At 37.0% G+C, this 17,948-nt stretch overlaps 1 protein-coding gene across 2 annotated transcripts in view; it reads left to right on the top strand.

Moving 5' to 3' along the window:
• USP37 (ubiquitin specific peptidase 37) overlaps positions 1-17,948 on the top strand; it is an 86,576-nt gene that overhangs the window by 51,989 nt on the left and 16,639 nt on the right. For both annotated transcript variants that reach the window (XM_045294764.1, XM_045294760.1), the window contains 6 exons: positions 1,230-1,347; positions 3,547-3,626; positions 6,923-7,087; positions 8,866-8,931; positions 11,643-11,784; positions 13,411-13,666. In XM_045294764.1, coding sequence (XP_045150699.1) covers positions 1,230-1,347; positions 3,547-3,626; positions 6,923-7,087; positions 8,866-8,931; positions 11,643-11,784; positions 13,411-13,666 — 827 coding nt within the window. The remainder of the gene's footprint in view (positions 1-1,229; positions 1,348-3,546; positions 3,627-6,922; positions 7,088-8,865; positions 8,932-11,642; positions 11,785-13,410; positions 13,667-17,948) is intronic.

The following is a 17,948-nucleotide window of genomic DNA, read 5'->3' as shown; positions in this document are numbered from 1 at the left end:
GCCATTTATCTCTCTGCCCTTCAGTTAATCCCACTTGTGTTTACTGGCCAGGCTGACACAATAAACTATTTCAAAAGGTTATACTGAAAAACAACAAAATGATTGTGCTACAGACATGTGCAACAAGAAGCATGGTTGAATCTCACAATTATGTTGAGCAAGAGAAATGAGTTGAAAGAGAATGTACCGTATGATTCTGTTTATATAAGGCTCAAACCCGTGCAAAACTCAACAATAGTGTTGGGAGTAAGGAACGTGTGTAACTTTGGGGAGGTTAAAATTTTAACACTTTTATAAAAAATTTAAATATTTGCAGTTGAAGTTTTACCTGCTAATTTAGTAAGGATTCAAATATGCATGTGACCTTTCTTTTTAAGAGCTGTGTTCTAGAAGGGCTTCAAAAAGTTAGAAGAAGGGGTTCATGATCTTTTAATTCCATTTTCCACAAACTTTCTGGAACCCCTTCCTATTTCTTAGACCTATTTGCACTGGTTTTTGGTTTTTTTTTCTTTAAATCCTTGTATTGGGGGCTCTCACAGCTCTTATTACAATCCATACATCCATCCATTGTGTTCAAGCACATTGCCATCATCATTTTCAAAACATTTTCTTTCTACTTAAGCCCTTGGTATCAGCTTATTTCCAACCCCCTCCTCCCTCATGAACCCTTGATAATTTATAATTATTATTTTTTAAATATCTTATGCCAACTGCTGTCTCCATCCACTTTTCTGTTGTTCATCCACTTGGGAGGGGGTTGTATGTCAATCATGGTGATCGGTTTGCCCCTCTCTCCCCCTACTTCTCCCTTCCCCTCCTGGTATCTCTGTTTCCTTATTGGTCCTGAGCGGTTTATCCAACCTGGATTCCCTGTGTTTTGAGCTCTTGTCTGTATAAGTGTACATACTCTGGTCTAGCCAGATTTGAAAGGTAGAATTGGGGTCATGATCATGTGGGGAGGAAGCATTAAAGAACTAGAGGAACGTTGTATGTTTCATTAGTCCTATACTACACCATTTGTAGTGTTTTGTAATTGATAAACTCTTAGGTGAATAATGTTTCTCGTGTGTACGTATTTGTATCTTGTTTTTTGCCTTTGTTATTATTCTCGTTAATTGTCATCAAGCCAGTTCTGACTCTTGGCAACCCTGTGTACAACAGAACAAAACATTGCTTGAGCACTAGGTGTCAAGTCTTCCTCAGGCATTTGGTTTCTTTTATTATTCCAGGTGTGGAGAGGTTATTCCCAAAAGAGAACAGTTTAATGACCTGTCCATCGACCTTCCTCGAAGGAGAAAGCCACTCCCTCCTCGATCAATTCAAGATTCTCTGGATCTTTTCTTTAGGGTAAATAAAAACTTTGCATTTTTTACATAATTGTGTTTATGTTAATAATATTCAAAGTTGGTTTCACCAAAGCAGAGCTTCAACCAATGTATTTAGAAGAATTTGGAGCAATGCTTATAAATAATGTTTGTTTTTAAAGTTTGATAACCAATTGTTAACTCAAGAAAATTAGCTGCTTACATAGATTGTACATTTAGCTCAATAGCGAGTGTTTTAAAGAAACTTAGCAGTTCATTTTTTAGTATTAATTTAGTGCATATGAAATGACACATTTTTTTTTTTTTTAGTCAGTGAGACAGTAAGAGAGTGAGCCAGGGAGTGAGTTAGACATTGAGAGTGTGTGTCAGTGAATGAGAGTGAGGCAGTGAGCGAGTGAGAGAGTGAGTGTGTCAGTGAATGAGAGTGGGACAGTGAGCGAGTGAGCCAGTGAGTGAGGCAGAGAGCAAGTGAGTGAGAGAGAGAGGCACTGAGTGAGTCAGGGCGTGAGTTAGACATTGAGTGACTGAGACAGGGAGAAAGTGAGAGTGGGACAGGGAGTGAGTGAGTGACTGAGACAGTGAGAGAGTGAGGCAGTGAGTGAATGAGAGTGAGTTAGACAGGGAGCGAGTGAGACAGTAAGAGAGTGAGAGAGAGAAAGTGAGTGTGAGTGGGACAGGGAGTGAGTGAGTCAGTGAGCAAGTGAGACGGAGCGAGTGAAGCAGTGAGAGAGTGTGTCAGTGAATGAGAGTGAGATGGAGTGAGTGAGAGAGAGAGGGAGTGTGTCAGTGACTGAGACAGTAGAGAGTGAGCGAGTGAAACAGTGAGTGAGGCAATGAGTGAGTGAGTGGGAGTGAGACAGTAAAAGAGTGAGCAAGTGAGGCAGTGAGCGGCAGTGACAGTGAGACAGAGAGCAAGTGAGTGAGAGAGAGAGGCACTGAGTGAGACAGGGAGAAAGTGAGGGAGTGAGTCAGTGAGCGAGTGAGACAGTGTCAGTGAATGAGCGTGAGACAGGGAGTGAGTTAGACAATGAGAGTGAGACAGGGAGAGAGTCGAAATGACACGTTTTAAGCTCTTATAATGTGAATTAAAATTGGAGACAATGTACAAGTTTGTATATTAAGTTCAGAGCAGTGAAAAAATACTCTTTGGGAAGATTCATGATCTTTAAGAACTGTAGAAAATATTGTGTCTGATTTTTAGAATCTGGGACAGGCCTCACATACTGGAAATTTGCCAAGATCCCCTGATTTTCTATATAATAGGGTCATCATTTTGTTGTAGCAATTTATTAGGATTGTCTTTCTAAAGCTAAAACTTTATTTTCTGGTGGGGAGGGAGTGGGGGGAAAGAGAAGTTGATACCAAGGGCTCAATAGAAAGTAATTGTCTAGAAAAGAATGATGGTAACATGTACAAATATGCCTGATACAATTGATATATGGATTGTAATAAGAGTTGTAAGAACCCTAAGAAAATGATTTTAATAAGAATAATACTTTAAGAAAATAAAGATCTGCCTTATTCTTAAAAAATAAACCAACTTTATTTGTGATGAGCATTCTACTCCACCCAATGAAAATTACCTTGCTTTCTTTTTATTTTACTTACTCTTCAGTATTCCTGTAACTATTTTTTTTCCTGTTACTATCTTATAGCATTTTTAAGCTTTACTCCCCCCCCCCCTTTTTTTTTAAAGTGGATTTCTTGCCTCGGTTTTCTCTAGGTAATGCTATCTTCCCCAACCTTTGATCCTTGTAGAGCAGTTATTCTTAGCCCTCACCAAAAGACTGAGTTCCATTGTAAAGAGAAGGGTAGAATTACACCTAACAGACCAGGAACTTCATCTAACCTTAAGGAGATCTTATTTCTACTGTGGCTATGTGTCAGAATCTGGAGGTACTCTTGGCAGTGGTCTGTGTCTAGTCATGGGGCAAAAGGTTCAGAATCTACTGCTGGAGAGTCTGATTCTGTCATAAATTGAGGTACTACTTTGATTTTTTTTTTTTTAAGGAAATGAGGAATTCTAAAATAGGATGTAGTAGTAGCTATGTTGAAGATTGGATCTTAATTTAGTAAGGTTTGTGATTCTGGACACAATTTAAACTGGATCAGAGTTGTCATTCCACTAAACTAGTTAGGTTAGAAAACAAATTACTTGGAGTGGCGGGGCGGGGAATGTTGATTCAGTGTCCTACTACGCTGTTTTCCCTCTGCTCTTTAGGCAGAAGAACTAGAGTATTCCTGTGAGAAATGTGGGGGGAAGTGTGCTCTTGTCCGGCACAAATTTAACAGGCTGCCCAGGTAAGTCTCTTCAACTTTTCTTCTTTAAAGTATATAAGAACATTACTGAAAAAGTAGAGTTTACCATAATGGAGTGATAAAGAAGGTCTGAAAGAGGGTAGAGGGCTAGAATGTTCTTACCCAAGAAGGGAAGAGGGTTTGGGATGCTGTCTTAATTACATAGTGCACTGTGACCAAAATGCCACCAACAAGGGACTCTGAAGAACAGAAATTTATTTTCTCACAGTTCTGGAAACTTAGAAGACCAAATGGAGGTCTCAACCTTGTCAGTTCCTTCCATATACGTAGCCCTGGTCATTTCTCATAGATAAGCCTCACTTGTTCTCTCCCCTTATATGTATGTCTGTTTATTCTGATGTTTTTAATAACTCAGCAGTGATGAGGCTTAGGGGGACACCCTATATATCAGTACGGTCTGTATTGAGATCATGGTACATTACATTTTGGAAGGTAATCTGTTCTATCCAAGACCAGCTAATATAATATATGTAACATTATTTCATGACAGCAACCCAGACCAGTGTTTGATTCAAACAACTGGAAACCACAGACTAGCCAATTTGATGCAAAAAATTAATCATCAAAGATGTTAAAATTTAGCAGAAATTTTGGGAATCCCAAGAAGATGACAACAATCCTTCTTCTAAAAAAGAATAGGCTGGGTGAAGCATTAGAATTTTAATTCAGTATGTATAATATTTAGTAGTAATTTATCCACTTTATCCCAAACTTTTAAAGTCTGCTATGGCCACATACATAGGAAGGGGCTTAAAAACTTCATGGAAAAATGAAATTCAAAGATAATAGAATTTTCCCACAAACTTTCTGAAGCCTCTTAAATGTTTGCCTGAACATAAAATTTTTTTTGCAATTTGGGCATTCATTTATTCAGTACATCATAGAGTGTGTTGGTAAGCTAGTCAGTTTCCTATAAATATAAGATTTTTTTTTGAATTAAAAATGTCATTAACTTTTGTTTTACAGCTATATAAATAAAAGTAAAACCAAGCTATGAAAAATTATGCATATGTGATTATAGGACAGCTTTTAGCCTTTTCCAAGAATAGGTCTCAACCACAAGTTAGGTTATTAACATTAAGTATTTATATGGCATTTTGCCTGCAGAGTGCTTTGCTTTTATTAGTGGCAAATTTCTTTGCGTAAGTCTGTAGCTTCTGAACCTAGCCCCTGGAGACTGGTAGGTCTTTGACATTCCATAATCCACTCCTTCAAGAAAATGAGGTTTCAAAGAAGTGTTTCTGACTCTTGACACTGTTACTGTGTTGACCATACCTATATGTCTTTGACTTCAGATAGTTTGTCCTTTTTGACTTGTGAGTGTTATGGGACTGTTTTGAGGTAAGAAGATAATGGGGAGAAGTCTTATGGCAAAGGATTGGTTGTTAGAATCTGTCATTGATAAGAAACCAGTGCATAATTAAAAAGACTTGTTTGACTTGGCAAGCTGGAATTCTCTTTACCTGTCCATTCTGTTTGATCTTTCAAATTCTTGGAGTTCGGGTTTGTTTTTTTTAACTTGTTTTTCTTCAGTAGATTGTTTTTGTTAGAAGAGGTTAATTTATTCTAAAATTAAATGAAATAGAAACCTCTCTGTCTTAATGATTAGACTGCTTTGTTTTTGTTCATTTTAATACCGATAGCCTGTCTACTTTTATCCTTGAAGGGCCTGGTATCTTTATCCATTGTTTACACTTGTCATCAGCCGTTTCTTAGCAGATGCACTGTTTTGAAGTATTTATGTGTGTCACATTGCTCTTCATTTTGGTTAAGATTTATGAACTTTGAAATCAGAATACCATTGTGTTTTAGTCTCTTCTTATAATTTGGATCCATGTATTTCTTTTGTTGTGTTGTGAATTTGAGGACTGAATTATAGCATACTTTTAAAAAGAGAAATAAGAATACTTAGTAACTCTAGCTTGCAAATTTTTGAGTTTGTGCCTGTGATGAAGGTATTTGTGGTAACAGTGGAAGCAGTTTTCCATACAACAGGCTTTTGGGGGGGACCTAGAACTGATGTTCCTTCCCATCATTTTTAAAGGGAATTTTTTAAGTGTTCTTGTGGGCTGTGAAATATACTTGGTCCATCAGGCGGAGATTATGTTCTGTACCAGAGGTGAAAAGGTTATCTACTGTAACAGAAACCAGAGGCAATTAGCCTGTCCAAAGAGTTAAAATTTTTTCAGATTGGCAGGCAAATTATGACACAATATTTTTCTAGATGGGAATTTTTTTTTCCATTTCCTCTTAGTTTTTTGGGGTTTTGTTTGTTTTCAAATAAACTCCTGCTGAAATGAGAAGAGTTCTTATCAAAAATCATATTGAAGCCATGTTCACCAGCAAACTTGATGACTTTGGAACATTTTAACTTAGTAGGTCAGTTAAAGTTTATTTTGCCAACCTGGGCAATAAACACATGTGGGGTTAATTGAAGGGTGGAGAGACAAATGGCTCAGTGAGCCACGCCTTTCGAGTTCTTGGGTCTCTTGCTTTGTGATGGTCGGACCAGGGTGCAGCTGCCTTAGCCAGTTCCCTGCTTCCGCTGGCAAGCCTCACTTCCTGCGTGACATCCCCAAGGAGAAGCCACATGGGCCATTTGGAGACCCCTGCCAGTGCTGAGATGCTTACACGTTCACTGATTCAGCTTTCCTCCTGCAGTCGATGTCATAGTGTGTGTTTTGTGAGATGGAGGAGGACTTTGTGGATTGGTGTTGGACATATGGGTTACTGGATTAATGTTGGACTTGTGGGCTTGGGCAGCACTGGGTTGGGTGTTTTCTTGATGTGCACTTAACCGTTATATAAAACGCTCTTATACGTGAGTTTCTGTGGATTTGTTTCTCTAAAGTACCCAGGCTAATACAGTAGATAATATTTTGTCATTAGCGAGTGTAACTTGTTTTCTAATTTTTAAAAATCTATGTAACACTGAAGTGAACATTTTAAGGATTTAGCCTACTATCAAAATCAGCGTTGAAAATTTTTACATTCTCCTCTGTATGTTGTATTAGGTATTTTGTTTTCTAGGAGCTTTAGAAGTATCTTATCCAAACTTTATAAATTCACTCAATACTGTACCTGTGTCACTGTACCTGTGTTGTATTTATATTTGTATATTTTATACATAAAAACAATGCCTGCCAATGCCAAATGTTCAGTAAGTGTTGTCTGAAGAACTTTCATTTGGCCAAATACATTCTTTAAATCAGTTATCTAATCGAGTAGAATATTACCTCTAGTGAATTAGTAATACCCCATCCCTTCTTGTTTTACAGGGTCCTCATTCTTCATTTGAAACGATACAGCTTTAATGTGGCTCTCTCGGTTAACAACAAGATCGGACAGCAAGTCATCATTCCAAGATACCTGACCCTGTCATCTCATTGCACCGAAAATACCAAACCCCCCTTTACCCTTGGTTGGAGTGCACATATGGCAGTGTAAGTTCTGTGCAAGGACTTCCTTTTCTTCTGTTTTGAAGTAGAAAGGTGCTGGTGCCCAGTTAAAAGAATGAACCTGAGAATGTAACTCCCAGGTGAAATCAAGCCAGGAAGGAGATATCAGTTTTGTTCTATTTGGGAGTTTGCATGTAAAATTACTTTACTATGCATTTATTGAAAACGATGCTTAAACAAGGTTCTTGCCACTTTGGTTGCTGCCCTTCATAATGAGATGACTTTTAGGGGAGTGCCTCCATTCTGTTAGATGACTATTTGATATGTTCTGGGACTATAAACTACTCACATGATCATAAGAAGCACCTGGACCTGAAAAATAAGTAATTTGTGTTCTTCCCCTAATAATTTCTGTAGATTTGAAGTAAAGCTGAGGCATTTATATTTCTAACAAATGTCTTCTGTGGACTCAAAACTCACTGGCATAGAATCAGTTCCAACTCATAGTGACCCTATAGGACAGAAAAACTGAGATACACTGTACTAAATATGTTGGGACACCAAAAAACTAGTTGCATCTTAATAAATATATTATCACCACTGTGAAGAACTGCAATAGCTCCTAGAACATTCTTTTCTTTTTTCCTAGAACATTCTTAAGAAGTTAAGAACTGAAGAGGTGAAAGATTATAGAGATTTTGTCCAAATCCTTAATTTTGTAGCGTTTTGGTGGTTTGCTTGAGGTCAGCGCCAGGTCTCATGGCTAAAGTGGAATAACAGACATTTCAGAAAGTAAATGAACATATGCCAAAAAAGGACTGATGCAGTGTTGTAAAATGTTTTTCCCTAGGATTTTTAATTTATAATTGAAACCAAGAAACAAAACTAAACTCACTTACTTCAAGTCAATGCTTATAGCGACACTATAGGACAGAGTAGAACTGCTCCTGTGAGTTTCCAAGACTGAAAAACTTTTTTTTTTTTTTAAATCATTTTATTGGGGCTGACTGTAATTCTTTACGGATGTAGAAAGCCCCATCTTTCTCCCTTGGAGTGGCTGGTGGTTTGGAACTCCTGACTATGGTTAGCAGCCCAACACAGAACCAATATATCACCAGGGCTCTTCTTTATAATTGAAATATATCCTATATTATATTTACATACATTGAAATATATCCTCAATAATACATGTTTATACTATTGGCCTGAATGTGTCTACTAATAAAGGCATGCCCTAGTACTTATTTTTGAGTTTTCTCTTAAAGCTGTTTTTTGGAATGGGGTTTTTCCCTTGATGTAGACTGCCCTCTGCTGGTAGAGATACCATTACTCTTTCTGGCAGTTGAGCCTAGCTGCATTCAGATCCCAACTACCACTTGATAGCTGTAAAACCTTGAACAAATTCCTTGGCTTGTCTGTGGGGAAACTATTAGGGTGTTTGTGAGCCTCGAATTAAGTAGTTGTAGGTATAGAGTTCTTAGAACAGTGCCTGACATCTGGCAAGTTCTCAATAAATGAGAGCTATTATATTGCTTAAGCGTAAAGAACTGAGGCAAGATCATTTCCCCCAAATTATTCTTTTCATATGCATAATATTTGACTTTTTTTCCAATGCTTTTAATCTGATTGATCAAGAAGTATGTATATAGAATTGACTTTTTTCTCTAGACGGCTCCTTTTAATAGTTTAAAGAAGTGAAATTGCCTTTTTTTTTTTAAAGAAATATTAAGGATTATAGCATAGCATGATTCTGTTTAAAAGTTAAACAGTGTTTTTATTAATATAAATTGTGTACAGTGTGTATATTTTTAATTTTCTAATAGTTCTAGACCATTGAAAGCCTCTCAAATGGTGAATTCCTGCAACACCAGCCCTTCAACACCTTCAAAGTGAGTTATATTTCTTGTGTGCCCCCATTTTGTATTTTTAGGGGTTTGCCTTACCTTAATCTCCAAGACTTTTCCCTCTTTTTCTTTATTGTTCCTCTGTTTTGCATGACAACTTCTCTGTACTTCCTATACTTTGGAACTTTCTTGAGTCTGGTTTAGATTAGGGTATAACAAGTTTTTAACAGAGGAGCAAGTTCAAATGATCAGCTCAAAATTCTGTTGTCCAACTTTATACTACTTTTGTACTGATTTTCATAATATAAAATTTACATCCTGAAACTAAAAACTGACTCTTGATAAGATATTTTAAAGATTGAAGTGGTAAAATAGCCCCGATCAGTGAAAGTATCCTTCCTCAAAGACAGGCATGCAGACTTCAAAATATTGCTTTACCTGTTGCTAGCCAGTTTTGCACTTCTTGACTTAGACTCTGAATTAGAGGTATTCTGAAAGGGGACAGGAAAATAAGCACACACTAATGTAGCTACTCCATAATGTTTTCTATTTTCTGCTTAAGACCAAGGTTGTCGAAGGAGGGAAGCACATGCTTTTGTAATACACCTCCTCTAAGATTTCACCGGACACACGGTTCCTGATCAAACTCTTCTAAATGACCTAAAGTTTGTTTTTCTAAATAAATGTTACTGTCCCAAAGTACTTTCATCAAAGAGACACTTGTTGTTTAAGGGCTTTGTGGGGAGGGAGATTTATATAACCATAAAATGACATTTGGGAACTGCTATTCTCTTTTCCTCCTGTTAATTATTTTTCAGTGCAATTAAAACCAGATGACTAACATGACTAGAAATCTGAAATGGTACCGATATGAATACTCTTGCCCGTTCTCAAGATACAAATGAGCAATTCCACTTGGCTGCTTAGAGAGTAAGCAAGTGATGCATTTACAGGATGAATATTTTTCATTGCTACAGGCAAGCTGCCTTCTGTGAATATAGTAATTATTAATGGAATGCACTCTTTATGTACCAAATCACTAAAGTTGCAAGAAAGAGATGGTTTCATTGGGCATCATTGTACCTTGGCATGGTCATCTGTTTTCAGGGTCTACTGGTATGAGAATTGGAGTGTTGGTCAATAAAGGATGATTAGGCCCTAGAAGACCTGTCATGCCGATCAAACTTAAAAGAGGCTGAGTTATGAACCAGAAAGAATACCATTGGTTCTTCTACATTGTCCTTTGTCTCATTTGACCCTGGTACAATAGTGGCCAGGTGTCACTCTCCTTACCTGGATAAACATATTACTGTGTTAAGGTTGACTTGGTGAGCATGTAATGGGAGGGAGAGGGGGTGATTAGATGACTGATTGGCCTTTTCTAAGTTCTATGAAAAACCTTTTTGAGCATGTCCTGGAAGGCTATTCAAGTGTTCTGGCTGCACTACAGTGCCATCCTGGCTGCTCTCAGCCACATATTCAGTTGGGGCTGACTTGCTGACTGCTTGCCTCTTTTCTTTGATCTCCATTGCTGTGCAATCCTCCTGATTTCCATTGCAGCCTCTTATTTCTTGATGCCATCATTCTATATGTTTATTTAGTTTTCACATTTTAGGTTAATCACATTCTTCCAGCTTCCATTTAACATTGATTTTATTAGCATAGTGTATGAATTTGTTACCCTTCATCAAAGAAATTTCTTCTTTGACCTTTACCACTTTTTCCTTTGATTTATTTTTGAACTCGTGGATAAGAAAACACAGTAACACCTTACTTATCTGGTCTTATTGAAGAGTGATAGTAGGTTTTCCACTTAAGTAAATTTTCATAAAACTAAAGCTTGACTTTCAAGGATTACAACATCTTTTTAAAATTCTTTTTTAATTGTAACTATTTTAGATAGAAATTCTAAGATGGTACATCATTCCTTATATTCTTAAATAAAATCCATGGAAGATCATTTAAGTATGTCTTAATGATTTAGAATTAGCATTGTCAGAATCTGTTATATTGTACTGTTTTAATGTAATGCCCTCAGGGGCTCTTAATTCTTACAAGGCAGAGTGCCTTCACATTAAATGATTTTATAGTTCTCTTTTGCCCTTTTTGATTGTTATCCTCTTCCATTTCTTAGCTCTCATTTTTTATGAACTTACATATGATTTCCTAGGGCAAGGGGGGGGCGCTCTATCTAAAATGTTAAATGCATGGGCTTTGGAACTGCTGCCTTCCTCAGAAGCCTTCTTGCTTTGGACTCCCTGTGTTTTGAAAGGTAGTGGTTGTCACAAGTCTGACCTACAGATAAGTCGATAAGTGGAATGTTACTGTTATTTTTAAGTGCATGGATCATAACTTTAAAATTTTGAAATTAGTCCTTATGCACTTTGTTGTCAAGAACATTTATTCATTGCTATGTCTGCATGAATTCAGTAGAGTTACTTGTCTTATGAAGACAATAGCAAACCTCATTGGGTTTGAGCATTAAAAGGGGGAAAAAGGCACAGCGTGGTTGGTTTATTGATATATCATGGCATAAGAGCTATCCAATTTTCCAAAGCATGGCTCTTTTAGAGTGGGGTAAAGGTAATGCTTACATATACCTCCTTTGATATATCTTTTAGCTCTATTAAATTCTTTTCCATATTGGAAAATTTTGTTTTGCTTTGCTTTCATATTTATACATCAAAAGAATAACGAGACTAAATGGTTGTTTGTCAGACTTATACAGGTTGTGTTTCCCCCCCACTTAATTACAGGAAATTTACCTTCAAATCCAAGAGTTCCCTGGCTTTATGCCTTGATTCAGACAGTGAAGATGAACTGAAACGCACTGTGGCCCTCAGCCAGAGGCTTTGTGAAATGTCAGGCAATGAGCACCAGCAGGAAGACCTAGAAAAAGTAAGCACTTGCTCATCAAAATTTCTGACAAATATTTATGTAGCTCTTAATATTCAAACAAATACCCTTCCTAACTAGCATCAGCAAATTTAATACATAAGGTAGATCATAAACTTAATGGATCTCGTCACTAAGCTTAAAGACTTTTTTCCAGCTACAAAAATATTTTTTTTGCAGATGAAGCTAGATTATTAAGAAATGAAAGCTGCTCCAGACAAATTTCACTTTCTCTCTTTTCTTTTTTTTTAAACTTATTCACCATCAGAACTACCTCTGTATATTGGACCTCAAATGACTACTCCCTTGATTTTGGAACTAATTGTTATTTATGTAGAGGAGCCAGAAGGAACGTATTGCACCAACAGACCAACCAAGCAACCTAATGTTTCAAGTTCTAAATGGCTGCTTCTTTCTTGACCCAAAGTGATAGCTAACAGTTTATAGAGAATTGATATTTTTTAGGAGTGTACCTGGCCTCACGAGTCTGTTTTATATCTGCCTTTGGTAAGATTAGAGGAGTCCTGGCAGTGTGGTGGTTATGTGTTGAGCTGCTAACCACAAGGTCAGAAGTTTGAAACCACCAGCCAGCTCTGTGGAGGAAAGATGAGGCTTTCTACTCCCGTAAAGTTAATCTTGGAAACTGATGGGGCAGTTCTTCCCTGTCCTATAGAGTCGTTATGAGAGATCATCTCATTGGTAGTGAGTTTGGTTTTTGATAAGGATTATTTTAGTAGTTTCCTGTTTTACCTGGTTTCTCATCTTCCTTTCAAAGCTAGAGGCAGTGTGTGGTTGCCTGTGAAAGAGATGTTCACTCTAAACGAAAAAGGAAAGTCAGAATTCTCCCCAGAAGTGGGAATTATTCAGAAAGTCACTTGTAGATAATTATATTTTCATAATGTGTTTTCTTTTTCTGATTTATCTTTTGTAAATTAGTAAGAACTTTCAGCACTGAAAATATTAACAGTATAATCCACTTATGTCTAGAAGAGAATGCACCAGAAATACAATGTTTGTCTCTGAATGAGGAGCTTTAAGGTGGACTTACTGGTTTACTTTTTATGTACTTTCCAAACTTTCTGCAAAGAGTGTATTTAGCAACTAATATAATATTATCAAGAAAAATAAATGTACCTTATGTAGTGCTTATTTGAAAAATATCAGGTTAACCAGTGGTTGTTAAATTGATTATGTAATCCATCGCATCAAAGAAAGGAAACTTTTTTTTTAATTAGATACTTTTTATTGGGGGCTTTTACATCTCATCACAATTCATACATTCATCCAGTGTATCAAGTGTATTTGCACATATGCCACCATCATCATCATTTTCAAAGTATTCTCTTCCCACTTGAGCCCCTGATATCAGCTCCCCATTTCTTCCCCCTCTCCACCCGCCCGCCCTCACAAATCCTTGATAAGTTATAGATGATTATTATTTTCATATCTTACATCATCTGCCATCACTCACTTTTCCATTGTTTGTCCCCTTGAGAGGGGGTTATAGATTGATCCTTGTTATCGATTCCCCGAAAGGAAACTTTTAAAACGTAAACATCCACTTTAAACTCATTAATATTACTGTATCTGTAACCATTCTAGTTTCCTCTAAATAACTCTCTTCTTCAGGATTCAAAATTAAGCAGACTCGAGCCCTATAAAGCTGAATTGGAAAACTCAGGATTCGAAGAAATGAGTGAAGAAGAGCTTGTAGCGGCTGTCTTAGAGATAAGTAAGAGGGACTCTTCACCAACTTTGAGTCATGAAGATTATGAGAAACCAACCAGCAGCCCAGATACTGGATTTGCAGAGGATGATATTCAAGACATGCCTGAAAACCCAGAACCTGTGGAAACCGAGAAACCCAAATTAATCACAGAGGCAGGTAAGTTTAAGAAATACAAGGGGTGGGGTGGGGGAAATGAGCTAATACCAAGGGCTCAAGTAGAAGGAAAATGCTTTGAAAATGATGGTGATAACAAATGTACAAATGTGCTTGACACAATGGATGTTTGGATGGATGGATTGTAATAAGAGTTGTACAAGCCCCCAATAAAATGATTTATAAAAAAGAAAAGAAATAGAAAGTTATTAAACAACTCATAATTGTCCTAAACCTTATAGTGTCAAATCACTTCTAGATAATATATCTTATCTAAGTAGATGCCAACTAGTCAACTCCAACTTGAGGTGACCTTATGCACAACATGAAATTGTTACCTGCTCCTGTATCACCTTCATTTTGCTGTCAGTTGCAGCTTTTGTGCCAGCGCTCCGCAGACTCCCCCCTCACCGTTGTTGCCCCTGTACTTCACCAAGCATGGCATCTTTTTACAGTAATTGGTTTGTCCTGGTGCTGTGTCCAGAGCAAGCAGGTTGGACAGTGTTCTGTTGTGATCTGTGAACTTTCATTGACTAATAATTCTCAGAAGTAGATCTCCACGCCTTTCTTATTACTCTGTCTTTGTTAGGGAGCTCCACTGAAATCTGTCCATCACGTTGGCAACACCCAAACCAGCACTTAATTTTCTCTTGTCTGAACTTGTGCCGTGTTTTCATGTACTTGAGATGTTCCCTCCTCCTTTTGGAAGCATCCCATAATAATGGTCGAAAGACTAATCTTAAAGTAAGTGGTCAGGTCTTGTACCTCTAGGCTGTATTGTTTCTTACATAGTAATTCCTTTTTTTTCCTCCCTGAAGTTTTTGTATATAAACAAATTGCACAATTCAATAGTTCAGACATACTAAGAGTTTTAGAGTCATCACCACAATCAATTATAAAACATTTTCTTGTTTTCATACTTATATTATTCACTCGCTCTCCTCCCCTGCCATACACTTAAGAGATCATTAATCTCTAGATTTACCTATCCTGGATTTCATATACAGAAAAACATTTTAAAAAAACTAACGATAACAAAGTAAAACAGAAAAATGTCAATCAAAAAGAAAGCTGAAAATATTAAAAATCAGAAAATTTTAAATGCGTCAAAAGGTAGATCAAATGATAAGGTGTTAAATTTTAACCTAACTGTATCTGTAATAATCCACTTTCCAGTGCATTCTGCATGATAACAAGGCTAGTCACATCCTTGGTCTACTGGCAGAGAGGATTCACCCGAGACTTTTTTTTTCCCACCCAAGACTTAATGCACATGTATTTCCCTTCACTTTTTTTTTTAAAGTGAAACAACTTTTACATATGTCAAAAGAGAAATCGATACATATGAATTCTTAAATAGGTAATTTAACCTCTTGATACTCAATTAGCTTATCCCTGTCTAGAGAGCTGTCATACTTCAGAAAGTTGTTTTAGAATATTAGTGTATTCTTGTATTGAACAGCGCTGTACAGATATGAAAATTTTACACTTTAATTAGTTTTAAATTGGTTTGTGAATAATTTCATAGTTACTTTTGCATATAGTTCTAGATTATTGTAAATGGGCGATAAATGTGAAATTATCCTAATTATAATCACAGGTAGTTTATCACTGTATTAATTTCACATAGGGCCAACTTGTTTCACCTGTACTTTATGGTCTTACGTAAGAACTTTTTTGTGAGCAGCCATCTTCTCCAGGTGGGTGCTAATCATTGGTATATTTTGTTTCTTTAACCTCACTGCTCCATTTACCTTCTTGCTGTAATTGTAACATTCCTTTTCCTGCAGTTCTTTTTAACTTATGGAAAATAACCAACAAAAAGGTCAGACAATACTATAATGAACTTTACTCTTTTAAATTGAAATTTAATTTCAATAATTATCAACAAAAAGACAGTTTTGTTTCATCTATACCCCAACTTCTCTGTCTTGTTCACTGGGTTATTTGGAAGTAAATTCGAAGTTATATAATTTAACTGTAAAGATTTCAGTATCTCTGAAACAGTGGTTCGAAACCTTCCCAATGCCATGATCCTGTAATACAGTTCCTCATGTTTTGGTGACCCCAACCATGAAATTATTTTCATTGCTATTTCATAACTGTAATTTTGCTACTGTTATGAATTGGGCAACCCTTGTGAAAGTGTCGTTTGACCTCCCAAAGGGGCCTCGACCCACAGGTTGAAAACCGCTGCTCTAAAAGAAAAAAACCTTACCCACCAAAAAAGAACAAGACCATAAAGCCCATTATCATGTCTTAATTAGAATTCTAAGGAATCATCTGATATGATCAAATCCTCCTGGAGTTTTTTGTTGTGGAATTTTTAAATCCAGAGGGAAGTTTAAGAATAAAACCATAAACATTTTGTGTGCTTGTCACCAAGGTTAGGTGCCTCCCTCACTAGCATTTTTTTTAAATCATTTTATTGGGGGCTCGTACAACTCTTATCACAATACATACATACATACATTGTGTCAAGCACATTTGTACATTTGTTGCCATCATCATTCTCAAAACACTTGCTTTCTACTTGAGCCCTTGGTATCAGCAACTCATTTTTTCCCCTCCCTCCCTCATGAACCCTTGGTAATTTATAAATTATTGTTATTTTGTCATGTCTTACACTATCTGATGTCTCCTTTCACCCACTTTTCTGTTGTCCGTCCCCCAGGGAGGGGGTTATATGTAGATCCTTTTGATTGGTTCTCCCTTTCTACCCCACCTTCCCATCTCTTCCTGGTATCGCTACTCTCATTATTGGTCCTGAGGGGTTTATCTGTCTTGGATTCCCTATGTTTCCAGTTCTTATCTGTACCAGTGGTCTAGCCAGATTAGTAAGGTAGAATTGGGATCATGATGAGGGGGCGGGGGGCCATTAAAGAACTAGAGGAAAGTTGTATGTTTCATCGTTGCTATACTGCACCCTGACTGGCTTGTCTCCTCCCCAAGACCTTTCTGTAAGGGGGTGTCCAGCTGCCTTCAGATGGGCTTCCTCACTAGCATTTTATCACATTTCCTTATATGTGTATGTGTAGCTGTGCAGCAATCATCTCAGAATGAGTGCCATAGAGAAAGAATGACTAAATTCTTTGGATTTACTGGTCTGAGCTGGTGGTGACACTTCTGTGTCATGTGGGTTGGGGGTTGGGCTGCAGTGTCCAAAATGACTCATTTTAGAACCTCAGATACTGATGAAACAACCAAATTCGAATCTCTGTCTTCAGTCTCTCACCTGAGCTTAGGCTCACGTGTGTATATAGAGAGAATGATAAAGATACAGACATGTATGTGAAATCTCCTATTTGGCTGTCTAGTTTTCATTTTCCTTTAACATCACACCTTTTGGTCCGTCATTAAGTCCAGTCAGCCGTGCCTCCTGAATCTAACCATTTATTAACATTTTCACAGTTGCATCTCTTAGCTAACCTTCCACCTTTCACTTGCACCACTGCAGCTGATTCCTAGCCAACACCTATTCCTAGCCCACACCTCTTTTGCCCCTCTACAAATTTGTTTTGTGAATAAAACAAATTTATCTAAAGCATAAGTCATTGTGTTACTCTCCTGCATAAGACTCTTTTTGTTATACTGTTTTACACTTAAATTTAAAATAAATATACAAAAATTCAAGCCACTTACCCTGACCTGTCTCCTCTCTGTTGTCTTTCTACTGCCTCGGCCAGCGATGCTGGTGTTAAGGGAAAGTGGAAGAGATGAGAGTTATCCAGTCTCTAGTTTTTGTCTGGCCTTAAGCCATGTTAAAGAGCTCATACTTGTATTTCAGTAGCACTGGGGAGTTATTCAGTAATTGTAAGCAAATATTTGATAAAATATTTGAAAACAGATCATCCCGACTGCATTGTTGAACATAAATTCAAGAAGTACCAAAAATAACCTTATGAGAACCATTAGGATGTTCTTGTTTTCAGGCCAAAAGTTAATGGTGCCCTAAACCAAGGTTCTATTATGGAAAAGAAAAGCTGATGGATTTCAGAGATATTTAAATCCATCTGATGTGAGGGCTGAATGAGAGAGAAATGAAATGACCTCCAGGTTTCTGTCTTAAAAAACAAGTTGATAGCGATCAGTGACAGTGTTGCTAAATAGAGAAAGGGATAGTTTATATATTTGGTATAAGAATACATTGAGTTTTAACATGGGAATATCTTTTTTTTAATCATTTTATTAGGGGCTCATACAACTCTTATCACAATCCATACACACACCAATTGTGTGAAACTCATTTGTACATTCATTGCCCTCATCATTTTCAAAACATTTG

This window comes from Echinops telfairi, unplaced genomic scaffold (assembly GCF_000313985.2).
Source record: "Echinops telfairi isolate 266 unplaced genomic scaffold, ASM31398v2 ScPeMD7_3;HRSCAF=10, whole genome shotgun sequence".
NCBI classification, from domain to species: Eukaryota; Metazoa; Chordata; class Mammalia; order Afrosoricida; family Tenrecidae; genus Echinops; species Echinops telfairi.
Note: the sequence above shows the minus strand (reverse complement) of the source record. Positions and strands in the feature narration are given on the sequence as shown.